The sequence below is a fragment of the Aotus nancymaae genome, unplaced genomic scaffold (assembly GCF_030222135.1).
Source record: "Aotus nancymaae isolate 86718 unplaced genomic scaffold, 86718_ANA_hifiasm-v0.15.2.pri h1tg000015l_1, whole genome shotgun sequence".
Lineage (NCBI taxonomy): Eukaryota > Metazoa > Chordata > Mammalia > Primates > Aotidae > Aotus > Aotus nancymaae.
The window spans coordinates 8,439,776-8,454,658 of record NW_026988427.1 but is presented as its reverse complement, the minus strand read 5'-3'; the positions used below and the strand labels follow the sequence as shown (position 1 = coordinate 8,454,658).

General features: G+C 40.3%; 1 protein-coding gene across 2 annotated transcripts in view; it reads right to left on the bottom strand.

Annotated features, from left to right (window-relative positions):
• Positions 1-14,883, bottom strand: part of UIMC1 (ubiquitin interaction motif containing 1) — a 122,919-nt gene that overhangs the window by 35,444 nt on the left and 72,592 nt on the right. For both annotated transcript variants that reach the window (XM_012437948.3, XM_012437950.2), the window contains exon 10: positions 14,574-14,727. In XM_012437948.3, coding sequence (XP_012293371.2) covers positions 14,574-14,727 — 154 coding nt within the window. The remainder of the gene's footprint in view (positions 1-14,573; positions 14,728-14,883) is intronic.

Genomic DNA, 14,883 nt, shown 5'->3' with positions numbered 1-14,883 from the left:
TACCCTAAGAACCTGTTTTTCCAGCTGGCTGAACATGTAGCTAAGTCCCTAAATGTGACCTCTTGCTATGTATGTGGGGGAACTACTATGGGGGATCGCTGGCCTTGGGAAGCACGAAAACTCATGCCCACCGATCCCATCCCGAAGATAACCTTTGGACAAAGAGCTCAAAGTGGCAACTTTTGGGCCCTAAAAACTTCAATTATCGGACAGTACTGCTTAGCCAGGATAGGAAAGGGCATAACAGTCCTGGTGGGCAAACTAGACTGCTTGGGACAGAAACTGTACAATGGAACAAGTGAAACAAGCACTTGGTGGAGTCTGAACTGGACCGAGATCAACCCTTTCCAAAGATTTCCTACCTTATGGGCCACTTAGACTCATCCAGAGCTCCACCGGGACTGGGTGGCACCTCCTGGCTTATACTGGGTATGTGGGCACAGAGCTTACACCAAATAACCGAGTCAGTTGACAAACAGCTGTGTCACTGGTACTGTTAAGCTTGTTTCTTCCTGCTGCCCATAAAAACTGGGGAATTACTGGGATTTCCTGTCTATACTTCTTGGAATAAGTGTGGCCTGGTCATAGGCAACTGAAAGGATAATGAATGGCCCCCCAAGAGAATAATCCATTTTTTTTTTTTTTTTTTTTTTTTTTTGAGACGGAGTTTGGCTCGTTACCCAGGCTGGAGTGCAATGGCGCGATCTTGGCTCACCGCAACCTCTGCCTCCCGGATTCAGGCAATTCTCCTGCCTCAGCCTCCTGAGTAGCTGGGATTACGGGCACGCGCCACCATGCCCAGCTAATTTTTTGTAGAGACGGGGTTTCACCATGTTGACCAGGATGGTCTCGATCTCTTGACCTCGTGATCCACCCGCCTCGGCCTCCCAAAGTGCTAGGATTACAGGCTTGAGCCACTGCACCCGGCCGAGAATAATCCATTATTAAGGGCCTGCCACATGGGCAAAAAATGGCTCATGGTGATATCGTACCCTTATCTATATACTTAATTGGATTATCTGGTTACAAGCTGTCTTGGAAATACTAACTAATAACACTGGCCAGGCACTAACTTTCCTAGCCCAACAGGAAACAAATAAGAAATGCCATCTATCGGAATAGACTGGCTTTAAATTACTTGGGTGTATGTGGAAAATTCAACTTAACCAACTACTGCCTACAAATAAATAACCAAGGTCAGGTGGTTAAGAACATTGTAAGGGATATGACAAAACCAGCACATGTACCCATGCAGGCCTGGCATACGTTCGACCCCGGGTCAATGTTTGAGAATTGGTTTCCTGCGATAGGGGAATTCAAAACCATTGTCATAGGCGTACTATTAATAATAGGGACCTGCATACTGCTTCCTTGTTTGATGCCCTTGTTTCTTCAGGTGGTAAGAGGGTTTATTATCACCATGGTTCAGGAAAAAACTTTCCGAAGAACCACTACCAATCAGTCTCACCAGAAAACCCCGACAGTGAGGCTGAAGGTGAGAGTAAGAACTCTCACTAAGAATGGTGAGAGTCTCAAAGAGAGGGGGTGAGAAAGGAGGCCCCCATTTCTCAGCCTTGCACCCTCCTGATGGAAGGGAGGGAAGAGAGATGAAATACCAAGAAGTTGGAATCAGCAGTCAGGCGACTTGCTGACACCACTGCCCCAGGCCATAGTAAGGCCCAGGAACTGGGAAGATAACTTCCTTTTTGGTTCCCTGTATCTATGCTATCTAGAAACCTTGAAAGTGCTGCAGAAAATGTTATCTCTACAGGCCACAGTCCAGTGCTAGGTCACGTCCTCCACATTTACAACTGGAAATACCTCTGCCAACTAATAATTTACTGCCTTTATCTTGTCTCTGTAAGACCCATCCCCTGACCATTCCCATGCACGCTGAATATGAACTAGCAAATCAATGAAGCCAAAGAGGTCAATTGTCCAGCCAATGGACAATAACACAGTTTCACCTCAGTTTCTCCTTAGAGTTGTAAGCCTAAAAAAAGGGAAAGAAGTTACTTTAGGGGAACTCAGTACTTGCGACGTAAGCCCACCGAGACTCCATGGCCAATTAAAGGTCTTTTCCTTCCTCACTCCGGTGTCTAAGTGGCTTTGTTCACTGGTTGTCCTGCTACAAGAGGTAAAAGACTATAGCATTCTGCTTTCCTGAAACTGACTGAGGCTTCCATGATCTCCTCAAACATTCCCCTGTGTGTCCCAGCTCTACACATGGAAGGCAGAAAGAACACAGTAATGAAGAATGCTAGCTCTGGGGCCTGGCTCTGCTGCTTACTTACTGCTGGACAATGCAAGTACGAAAGCTCTCTAATAATAGTTTCATCATCAGTAAAACGGAGATAACAAAAACTTATCCTTATATTAATAGATAATTATAGGCCTGACTGTGGCTCTAAGACAGTTGTAATGGAGATCAATTATCTAATATTAATTCTTTGAGCTTTTATCTTTCTCAAAATGCTCTAGATGCCTGAATTTAAAAGTGTGACTAGAGCATGAAGTGAAGAACTTCTCTAAAATGGTTCTTACTGTTGATATTCCTTTAACACATAATGCTTTCAGTATTAACTCAGGTGTTAAAAAGAGTTATTTTATTTTTCGAGGAAGGAATAAGCACATCTGGCAGAAGAAAACTGCTAAGAGAACTCCTAAGGCGGGGCTCTTTAGCATCAAGGTACAACGAATAGGGATAACAAAGTGAAGGCAAAGTCAATGTTAAGAGAGGCACAAGATGGGAAGAGTAAAGGCACTGTGAATTCACGCAGACCTACACTGCAGTCAGGCTGCCATTTCATATGCCACATCATACAGCAACTTTATTAATGTAGCATAGTGAGGCTGATACGAGGAAACGTTCCACAGAAAAGTTAAACGAAGTTGTTAGAAGACAACTGAGACCATGGGGGTTGCAGGGAGGCGCTTCTACGTTATTAATCCAAGAGAAGTAACATGCAGTGTAACATAAATCTGGGGTGTAAATACTGGTCTACAAGTTCATCCAGTGGCTAAGAGTACATATATATCAGTACGGTGGGCATTCAAATAAGATGGCCCCTCCAAAACACACTAAACAGCTCTAGAGTGAAGCAAGTCCATTAAAGAAGAATCTACTTTACAGCTAATAAGACCTAGTGCCCAGACTCTGTTCCAAAACATCCTTTTCTTAAATGTCTTTGCATTTTGCTTTATAAGCTGCTCATGTCACTTTGGTTTCCTCTGTCAAAAAATATTTCCACAACAAAGGAAAAATAATTAAGTACATTTTGTATTATTTAAAGTTAAAAACTATAAGCAATGTCATGAATATAAATAATTTCTAACAGCATGTCAGATAATGCTTATAATACTGGGCGGGTGGACAAACATAAAAACAAGAGACAGACAGAGAGAGAGAGAGAGAGAGAGATACATAGATAGATAGACAGATAGACAGACAGACAGACAGATAGATATCAACAGAATCCCAGATACATATCAGCAGAATCCCAATATTAGGAGGGAAAGTGTTTGCTCTTGCAACCTACCAAAAAGAATAAATATAGCAAAATATATGTATTTCACTAGTTGGTTTTATTTCTATTACTTTTATATTCAGTGGAAGAAGGTATGTTTTTAAATTCCCAGTTGCTCTGGAGATACATCTCAGTTCCTTTAAAAGTAACACTTTGGGCATCCAACCCCTGTTGACCCCTGGAGACCAGAGAGGCCCCACCTCCTCTTCCTTCTACCTCCAGTTAGCAATAGCAATGAATTCTTTTTTCTTTTTTAACAGAAATTGAACAGCATGGAGGCAATGAATTCTTTATCCTTTCTACTTGCTGCCCACCCACCCTCTTAATTCTGCATGGATTTGAATACTCTTTTCCCTACATCAGTGCCACTTCTGTTCACACCGATTAGCTCTTTCTGCAGGATCAGCACTGCTTCCACTTCAAGAAATAAAAGCTTTGGCAGTGTTTACACAAGAAGGGGGCTGCTGTCCCAAGCTGCATAAATCTGGAAATTTTGTGAGAATTGATGGGTGAGTGAAACAAACCCTGGAAAGCACCTTTGAGGCAAAAAGTAAATCATTGATAAAGAACTTACATAAACTGGTAAGAACCACACTGAGATCCCAAGAGATGCTGAGGCAAACTTCAGAGAACAATTCTTCCAAGAAGAAATATAAATTGACTTTTTAAAATACAAAAAAGTCAACTTCACTACTAATCAAAGAAATATAAAGTACAATGAAATGCCATTGGTTACTATCTATTACTATGCCATATATTTTTTTAAAGAATATCCCTTAGTATTTGGAGGCAAAAGGAATGCTCTCATAAGCTACTGATAACTTTATACATATAATCTAGTAATTCCACTTTTAGTAATCCAGATAAAAGAACTACATTACAAGTCTCATTGCTAGTTTATATATAAATTATGTATTTTTTTTCTGAGACAGGGTCTTGCTCAGTCACTCAAGCTGGAGTGCAGTGGTGCCATCATAGCTCACTGCAGCCTCCAACTCCTGGGCTCAAGTGATCTTTCGAACTCCTGGGCTCAAGCGGTCTTCCCACCTCAGCCTCCCAAGTAGCTGGGACTACAGGCATGTACCACCACACAAAGCCATCTTTTTATTTTTTACAGACATGGTGTCTCCCTATGTTGCTCAGGCTGGTCTTGAACTCCTGGCTTTAACTGATCCTCCCAGCTTGGCATCCCAATATGCTTGGATTACAGGCATGAGCTACCATGACTGACCCTAGATGCTTATCTTTAATAGAAAAAAAATAGGTTAAAAAAAAGTCATGTCCAATATTAGGGGAACAATTAAGTAAGAAGCCCTCCCTTATTCCACCAATCATAATTCATACCTTCCTTTGTGGGTGGTTAGTGCCTCTATTTTAGCACTTCGACTGAGTTGTATTATACATAGTCATACCCAAGTCTGTTTCCCTTGCTGGACTATATAAACTCTCTGAGTACAGATATGATGTCCTTTTCAGCTCTGTATCATATCCCTTACCATCTTTTGGGCCCCTCCTCCTTACCCTCAGCATCCAGCACATTATTTCACTAACAGCAGGGTATGAAAAAATCTTAAGCTGAACCACTATAAAAAGCAATTAATCAGTGACTTCAGAGATAAAATAATTTTATACACAAAAAGACATAAACACATAAAAGGTATGAACAAACATTAAATTTAGAACTGCCTTAATTCAACCATAATTTAAAGTAAGCTCAAATTCCATGAGAATGCAGGAATGAGTATTAGATCAAGGGAGTCAGAATCAGCAGTCATGTCCCTTTACCCTTTTCTCCATCTTCCTGTCTCAAACATACATGTGAAGCCTAGAGATGTAATGGCCATCTTGAAATGGTGAATCAAGCCACAAGTTTATGACTGTAGTGCCAAAGGCAAAAGCCTGATCCTCAATTACATCAATGAGCCACTGCCTCACTCTAGATCTGAGATGTGAGGAAAAAGAAATCCCACATGTTAAACCCACTATTAATGATGTTTTCTGTTATTGTGACTGACAGAATTTTCTGACAGATACTAATAGAATTTCTCATAGTTAGTAAAAGAGTTTTCCTTTACTTGTTCTGACTTGTAAATAATATATACTCATCACCCGGGCACAGTGGGTCATGCCTGTAATCCCAGCACTTTGGGAGGCCAAGGCAGACAGATCACGAGGTCAAAAGATCGAGACCATCCTGGCCAACAGGGTGAAAAATACCGTCTCTACTAAAAATACAAAAATTAGCTGGGCATGGTAGCACACACCTGTGATCTCAGCTACTCGGGAGGCAGAGGCAGGAGAATCGCTTGAACCCGGGAGGTGGAGGTTGCAGTGAGCCGAGATCGCACCACTGCACTCCAACCTGGCGACAGAGTGAGACTCAGTCTCAAAATAATAATGATAATACATATATACTCATCTACTTGGTTATAGTGACCACACCATAAGTGGACACTTGAATCAAGAAAGGCCTATCAGAGTCTTCATCTAGAGTAACCTATGGTCTTCAGGAAAAAAAAATTCTTTCTTTCCATTAAAAGCTATGGCTGCTGTCAGCCATTTTGCTTGTCCCTTAAAAAGAGCCCATCTGTTGAATGGAGACCACTGGATTCAAAAATGGAGAGAGACACTATCTGAATTCCCAGATCCAGCTTAGCCTAACCCCTGACCAGACTTACCAATTATTATACAAATTAATTTGCATTTTTGGCTTAAGGTTACTGAAATCATATTTCCAACACCTGCATTCAAAAGAGTCCTATATACTACAACGGGGGTAAACACACAAATAATTATTTTAGTAACACCAATAATTATTTTAGAGTTGAAAAAAATGCTACAACATGTTAACCCACATAATTCATATAAATGTTAACCCACATAATTCAAGTTACGTTTGTCATTCTCCAATTGCCTACCATTTCCTTTCATAATGCCCATACTATAATCATATTGAATTGTTTCTTTCCTATACACTCTTCACATTTTTCTATTTATGTGATTTTAGCCTACTGTTCTCTGACATTAATACCCTTCCCTCTCAATGTCTAACTGTATTTCTTCTGAAACACCACAGTTTTTTTAAGTGTATGTCCCTTAGTTCTGACCTTGCATTACAGTTATGCATGCGCATGTCTTATCTACCTAACTGAACTGTAATGTCAGTAAGATCAGGGCCCATATTTGATTTGTATATATCCCCACAGGTCAGTCTGTTCCCAAAATCCATATTACTTCTATAAAACCCAGGCTATTTCACAATTGTCAATACCTCAGTAGCTAGGTGCCAGTGGCAATATAGCAATTACTTAATCTAATCATTCTGGGTACCACAAAGGACACATTAATATAAGTGAGAAGACTGGACAGGGTACAAATTACATTTAGGTAGGCATACAGAGAACAGAAAAAGTCCAACTTTGTCTAACTTAAGAAATAATTTTTACTTAGAGATACTGAGGTCTTACACATTTTTGCTAGTCACCCAAGTTAAGCCTATTTTAGGCCTTGGTCCTTCTCTGTTAGCTTTCAGGCATATCTATAATAAGAATTCCTACCTCCTCCTACCTACCCACCCATTCAGGATACATTATTTTTCCAGGAGACATCCCTGAAAAGAAAGTGCACTCCTTGCAGTTTCCTGACTCTAAGCCACACCCTCTATCTAGACCCAAAGTGTACATAGTTAATGCCTTCAGCTTCCCTAACTCTCCTATAATCTATTTCTTCTTAACTTATCCTTACCCCTTTGACTCTTATGCCTTGCCTGTCTTCTTTCCCTTAGTTCTATCCAACTAGTGGCTTATCCTTTGTCTCATCAGCACACACAAACATAGACCTCAGAAATACTACAGAGACATGAAAGCACAGTCAATAGTAATAGCAGCCACCATTTATTACATACCTATTACATGCTAATCACAATGCCTGGTACTTTACAAAGTGTCTATGATTCTCATGACAATCCTGATACTAATTTTACAGATGAGGAATCTGATCCTGAAAGAGATAACTTGTCAAATATTAGCCAATTAGGAAATATTAAAGCTGAGCTCCTAGTTCCAAAACCTACATTTCTTTTACTTCATCGTAGTGCCAAAAATGAAATGCTGACTCTATTTTCCCAGGTGGAAGCTGGGAAAATAGAGCCTAATATCCCACAGCCCAATAATCTACTATCCACATAGTAGCAGCCAGAGTGGAGTGATCTTTTGCTTAAATATTGATTAATTCTTTGCTCAAGTCCCTTCAGTGGTTCCTCCCTTACTCAGGGAAAAGCTAAAGTCTTTATTATTGTCTAAGAACCCTATGATCTCTTCATCTGTACCCCTCCCCAATTACCTCTCTGGTTTCACTGTTTAGCTCTCCCTCACTTACTCTAATCCAGCCACACTCAACCTGTTCACATCTCAGGGTTTTTGCATTTATTGTTCCTTCTATCTGTAGCACTCTCCCCACCTCACAATCTTCTCAGTTTATTTCCTCACTCTAGGTCCCTGTTCAGATGTCATCTTCTCAAGGAGACCTTCCCTGACCACCTATTTTATATTGCTACCTTCTGACCTCAATCTTCCCTATTCCCCTCTCCTTTTTTCTCTAAAACAGTTATCACCACTTGACATGTCTATTTATTGTTTTCTTGTCTGCCTCTCACTACTAGAATATAAGCTCCATGAGAACAGGGACTTATATTCTGTTAATTGTATATTCTGCTCACTGTATCTGTTGTATAGTAGATATATAATAAATATGTATTAAATGAGTAAATGAGGGGTTTTATTCTCCCTAGCTGTTTAAAACAATAATGGCCTCAGATACATTTTCCAGAAGGTAAAGCAAAAGCAATGTGCATTTGTTCTAGTCCAGATCAACTTAGTCAATATCCCCTCAGACAGTGCCTTAAAAAGCATTCCCTCTAATTTTTCACAGTTCTGAATAGACAACGTCTTTGAGCAAAAAACTGAGTAGACTGAGCTAACTTAAACAGTGTGTAATATTATAAGGAAACAAAACTTACAGCAAAGTTAGTCAGACATATATTTAATGATATGCATAATTGTTATTGTGCCACAAGGGAAGTAGGCATAAATAGTAGACACTTTATGTAAATGACTCTAATTGCTATTTCATTTACACAGCCAAACCAAGCCCATCTAGGATCCCTTTCAGGGGAAGACAGGAAGGAGTGAAAAGCTAGATACTTAATACTGGGAGGGTAAGTCCTCTCTTATTCCACCCGTAGGCACTGGGCCAATGGTCTCCAAGCCTGATTTATGCGTCTTCAAGAAAAGTAACCTGCCAGGCATGATGGCTCAGGCCTATAATCCCAGCACTTTGGGAGGCCAATGCAGGAGGATCACTTGAACCCAGGAGTTCAAGACCAGCCTAGGCAGCACAGAAAGACTCCATCTCTACAAAAAATAAAAAATTAGCCAGGCATGGTAGCATGCATCTGTGTTCCCAGCTACTTGGAAAGCTGAGGCAGAAGGATCACTTGAACCTGGGAGGTCGAGGGTGCAGTGAGCCATGATTGCACCACTGCACTCCAGCCTAGGCTACAGAGTAAGACCCTGTCTCAAAAAAAAAAAAAAAAAGGTAATGGGGAAGATTTACTCCTTTCTTTTCACAGTTTAAAAAAAAAAAGCCTTCCTTTTACAAAAGATTAAAAAACTAGATTGGAAGCCTGGTCTCTGTCTCCAGACATATAAAGCTAAGAGGAACCAGAACAATCATTAACTTCTGTCTCTGGTAAGGAAGACGGGGCAGGCAAGCTGGTGTGGGGAAACCAAGTAAAGAGGCCAAACATACTGAGTACCTATTGTACGCCAAGTACATTAGCAGGTACTTTGCATAATTCCTCTAATTCCCCAACCCACCTACACCCCAAACTCTGTTCCTAGGAAAGTAGAGGAATATGCAGAGAGTGGAAAGGTTCCAGTGAGGGCTCCCTGCTCCCTCTCATAGGGCCTGAAAAATCAGAGAGCTCTTTTAGGAACATTAAGAGGAAGCTATTGTTTAGTAGCCCTTTCCCTTGCTTCTTATCTTATCCAAACCCACGGGAGGGGAAAGGGCCCTCTACCTTGCTATGGGTTTATCCAGACCTAAATAACCAGGCTGGAAAGCCACAGCTAAGCCTACTCTTTCTGGGATCTCATCTTTATTCACTGCAGCTCTCCTCTCTCCCACTGGCAGGGACATTTACTTGGATACACAATTATTCACTTGTGTCATCTTATAATTAATTTCTTGGGGAAATGCTTATTTCACCACTGATAATGCAAGCTCCTTGATGGCAGAAATCTTAAAACTTCTTTAGTAAGCTTCAAAAGATCTGGCACCACAAAAAAAAGAAAAGAAAAGTGCAAGGCCAGGCAAGGTGGCTCATGCCTGTAATCCCAGCACTTTAGGAAGCCAAGGCAGAATGCCTGTTTGAGCCCAGGAGTTCAAGATCACCCAGGGCAACATGGTGAGACCCCATCTCTACAAAAAAAGACATAAAAAACTAGCCAGGCTGGTGGTGTGCACTTGTAGTCCCAGCTACTCATGAGGCTTAGGTGGGAGAATCACTGGAGCCCAGGAGGCAGAGGTTGCAGTGAGCCATAATTGCACCATTATAATCCAGCCGGGGTGACAGAGTGAGATCCTGTCTCCAAAAAAAAAAAAAAAAAAAAAAGCCCCATAATCTCTAGATGAATTAAAGATAAATATGAACTAATAGGTGATAGAAAATAATCAAACTTCTGGCTCTAGGTAGACACACTGGCATTGAAAAGAAGGATGTAGTTCAGTCATACACCACAAAAAGACATTTCAGCCAACAACGGACCACCTATATGATGGTGGTGCCATAAAATTATAACACCATATTTTTACTGTACCATTTCTGTGTGTAGATGTTTAGATAAACAAATACCATTGTGTTACAAGTGACTACAGTGTTCAGTACAGTCACAAACTGTACAGGTTTTTTTTTTTTTTTTTTTTTGAGACGGAGTTTCGCTCTCGTTACCCAGGCTGGAGTGCAATGGCGCGATCTTGGCTCACCACACCTCCGCCTCCTGGGTTCAGGCAATTCTCCTGCCTCAGCCTCCTGAGTAGCTGGGATTACAGGCACACGCCACCATGCCCAGCTAATTTTTTTTTGTATTTTTAGTAGAGACGGGGTTTCACCATGTTGACCAGGATGGTCTCGATCTCTTGACCTCGTGATCCACCCGCCTTGGCCTCCCAAATTTGTAGCCCAAGAGCAAATTGGCTATGCCTTATAGCCTAGGTGTGTAGTGGGCTATACCACTGAGGTCTGTGTAAGTATACTCATTCTGTGATATGTGCACAACAAAAATCACTTAATGACATATTTCTCAGAACATATCCCTATCACTAAGCAACACATCACTATATTCTAGATGTGTCTTCTAAACTGTTTTTATAAAAAATTTCCCTATGAAAAAGAAAGTGTGACTGTCATTCAGGATATAGCAGACATCTTCACATGGAGGTCTGGGATGTTTGTATGAAAGCTATGAGGACATATGATGCCAAAAATATAGGGACTTTCTATTATATCAAAAAACACATTTACATCTATCATGTCTGAAAGTCTGTGAGACCCAGAGTGTAAATCCAATTGAACAGCATTAGACAGGGTCACTGATCTTATACCCAACAGAACAAGAAGAACCTGAAATGTCCTCCATGAATGGATCGATGATGATAATAAGACTCAGTCTACTTTGTCCACCTAAATGGCCTGGTTCTAGTGGCATAAATCTGAAAATTGGTTTGAGAAAATTCAGGAGCAAGCCTGAATCAATTTCAACCAAAACAATTTGGGGATGTGAGCCTGAGTTCTCTTACCACACTCCAGTAAGGAAGAACAGGCTTAACAACAAATATGCAGTTAAAAGATATCTGACAGTTATGAATGCCAAAGCTTCCTACTTTAGCACAAACTAGTGGAATTCAGTATGGGAGACGTCAGTAGAAGCTATCCTACACCACCCCTTACCTGATCATTCTGACCTGAAGGAGGTCATCTATTCCTAGAGCTCCAAGGGACATTTAGTTTCTCAAATTCATTTATTTCTGGACCTTGATGTTGTGTTGAATAAGTCATTGACTCAGATACCCAATACCAGCTGTGTACGTGTATTTGCTTAGTAAGACAGACAAGATAGTCTCTTCCCTTCCAAATGCTCAGCCCCAGAATTCTTTTAGTCACTAGAACACTCAGCTAAAAAAATCAGACTAAAGAGCTTTGTCGAATTAAAGCTGCATCTAAATTCCAGTCCTTCAGTGCTCTCCCACTAAAAGTGGTTGATAAGGACCTAAATCTGGCCATCAACCACACTTTCATTGTTTTTAAAAAACTACAATGCTATGCAGAGAGACCTTTAAAAAAAACATCTCTGACCAGTAATTTCACTACTGGGAACACATTAACAACAGCTAATAGTTCCTACGTACTTAATATGTGCTAGGTACTATGTTAAGCACTTTCCTTAAAATATCTCATTTAACCTCACAAAAACTGAACAGGGTAATTATTATTATTTCACAGTTGCATAAAGGGAAGCTTGGAAATTAGCACAAGGTCACACACTAGTAAGTGAGTAACAGAGGCGGGACTCAAGCTCAAACTGACTGGCCCTCCAGAGCCCATCTTTTCTTACTACCACCCCATATGGGAACATATTCTTGGGAAATAATTCCAAAATTCCGTGACAACTTTAGGCTAAGAAGCTCAGTACTGTGTGATTATAACACCGTAACTTGAAGCATTTCAAATATATAATAATTAAGTAAATGAAAGTAATCCAAGTTACCAAATATTATGTAAGCATTAAAAATATTTTTGTAAGTACTTTTGTAACATGGTGAAATGTTTATGCTATAAATAGAAAAAGAAGAATATAAAATTTTATAAACAGTCAAACCTCAACTATGCCAAAAATTTATCTGTACATGGAAAGATCTAAATTTACTGCTAAATAAAAAGGACAAGTTGCAGAATAATATATACAGAAAGAGCTATATATAGCATGGCCCCAGTTGTGTAAATAATGTCTAATTTTAAGTATTCAATAAATGTAAGCCACTGTTATTACAATGAGCATGTATCACTTTTCAATCAGAAAAATCAACAAATTTGTTAATCTGCTTATGTACTTCCTTATTTAATAACTAAAAAGTATATTACTTCAAGAAGAGTAAACAACAGCCAGGCATGGTGGCTCATGCCTGTAATCCCAGCACTTTGGGAGGCCAAGGCAGGTGGATCATGAGGTCAGGAGTTTGAGACCAGCCTGGCCAACATGGTGAAATCCCATCTTACTAAAAATACAAAAATTAGCCGGGCATGGTGGCGGGCACCTGTAATCCCAGCTACTTGAGAGGCTAAGGCAGGAGAATTGCTTGGACCCAGGAGGTGGAGGCTGCAGTGAGCCGAGATTGTGCCACTGCACTCCAGCCTAGGTGACAAGAACAAGACTCTGTCTCAAAAAAAAAAAAAAAAAGTAAACAACATGTGCCTTGCCTCTCTGGCAATCTTAATTTAAAAACACTTCACAATTATACAATATCATATTTAAATACACCTAAGTTACAGGAATCAAGTAGCACTGAGAAGAACACTGCAACACTTCTAATTACCTAGGTTTACATTCAGCATCTTAGACTATAGAAAGCTGTGCTGACATGATCATATTTAGAGTTTAAAATCATAAACAGAAAGGCCAAATCAGAGGTGGTATTTCAAGGGCTATGATTAAGATTTTCTTGATCAATGTCTCCTCATGCTGTCCGAAAACTACAGATGTTGATACACACTTTTTTTTTTTTTTTTTACACTGAAGTTTCACTCTTGTTGCCCAGGCTGGAGTACAACGGCGTGATCTTGGCTCATTGCAACTTCCACCTCCCTGGTTCAAGACATTCTCCTGCCTCAGCCTCCTGAGTAGCTGGGATTACAGGAGCCCGCCACCACACCTGGCTAATTTTTTGCATTTTTAGTAGAAGCAGGGTTTCAGCACATTGGCAAGGCTGGTCTCAACTCCTGACCTCGTGATCCACCCGTCTCAGCCTCCCAAAGTGCTGGGATTACAGGCATGAGCCACCGCACTCAGCCTTTGGTATTACTCTTAAAGAGATAAATCAACAGCTCCTGAGTAACTCAGCAGAGATATGTAGAACATGAATGTAAATTAGGGATATTTTTCAGCTGCTGTAGAATTTCTATTAAAACAAACTACAGAAAGAGAACAAAAGCCTACAAGGGATTTATTTTGAATGAAAAATGTGCAACTCTAGAACATAGTTCCTCAAGTTCCACAGGATACGTAAGATGAAATCCAAGGTCCATTGCAATCACTGATTTTTAGCCTATCTATGTAAAACAGTAAGTTAAAACATTAAAAGATGGGCCAGGTGCAGTGGCTCACACCTGTTATCACAGTACTTTGAAAGGCCAAGGCAGGAGGATTACGGATTACTTGAGATCACAAATTCAAGACCAGGCTGGCCAACATGGTGAAACCTCATCTCTATCGGAAAAAAAATACAAAAAAAACACAAACAAATTAGCCAGGTCCGTGGTGGCACACGCATGTAGTCCCAGCTACTTCGAAAGCTGAAGCAGGAGAATCACTTGAACCCGGGAAGCGGAGGTTTCAGAGAGCCAAGATCACACCACTGCACTCCAGTCTGGGCAACAGAGAAACTCCGTTTAAAAAAAAAAAAAACATTCTCAGGTGATGGACAGAAAAAAGAAAAAAAAAAAAAACAGAACAAACAAACAAACAAAATTAAAAGATGAAAGACTTTTCCCTTCCCCTTCTCCTGAGGTATGGGTAACAAGACAATATACCTCCTAAAAGTAAAGATGAACATAAAAGTACCAGAAAAATAACTAGATAGAAAAAAACCAAAACCAACAACAACTTTAACTTTGAAGAATAGCTATCTGTTTTTTCCCTGCAATGTATGGTATAGGATTACAAAACCACCACACAAAAAACTAAGAGTTTGGCTATCCTGATGGGTCTTTACCTGTATCTTTCCCCATCAGACCACTGCAGTACATGGCATGTCGTTCGATCTTTGTGGGTGGAAAGCTTTGGTCACATAGTGGGCAGGATACCTGGGTACTGGATGAGAAGGTAGAAATAGCTAATTCCTCCTCAGCATCTTCCTTGTTACCAACCTGAAGAACATGACAAACAGCAATTATAATAGCTTTAGTTCATATCTTCCCCCTCAAAGAAATGCAAGAGACTCCACCTCATATTTCACTTACTTTCAAAGAGACAACAACAGCTTATCAAATTCAGGAATAAAGATTGAGAGATACTACTGACAG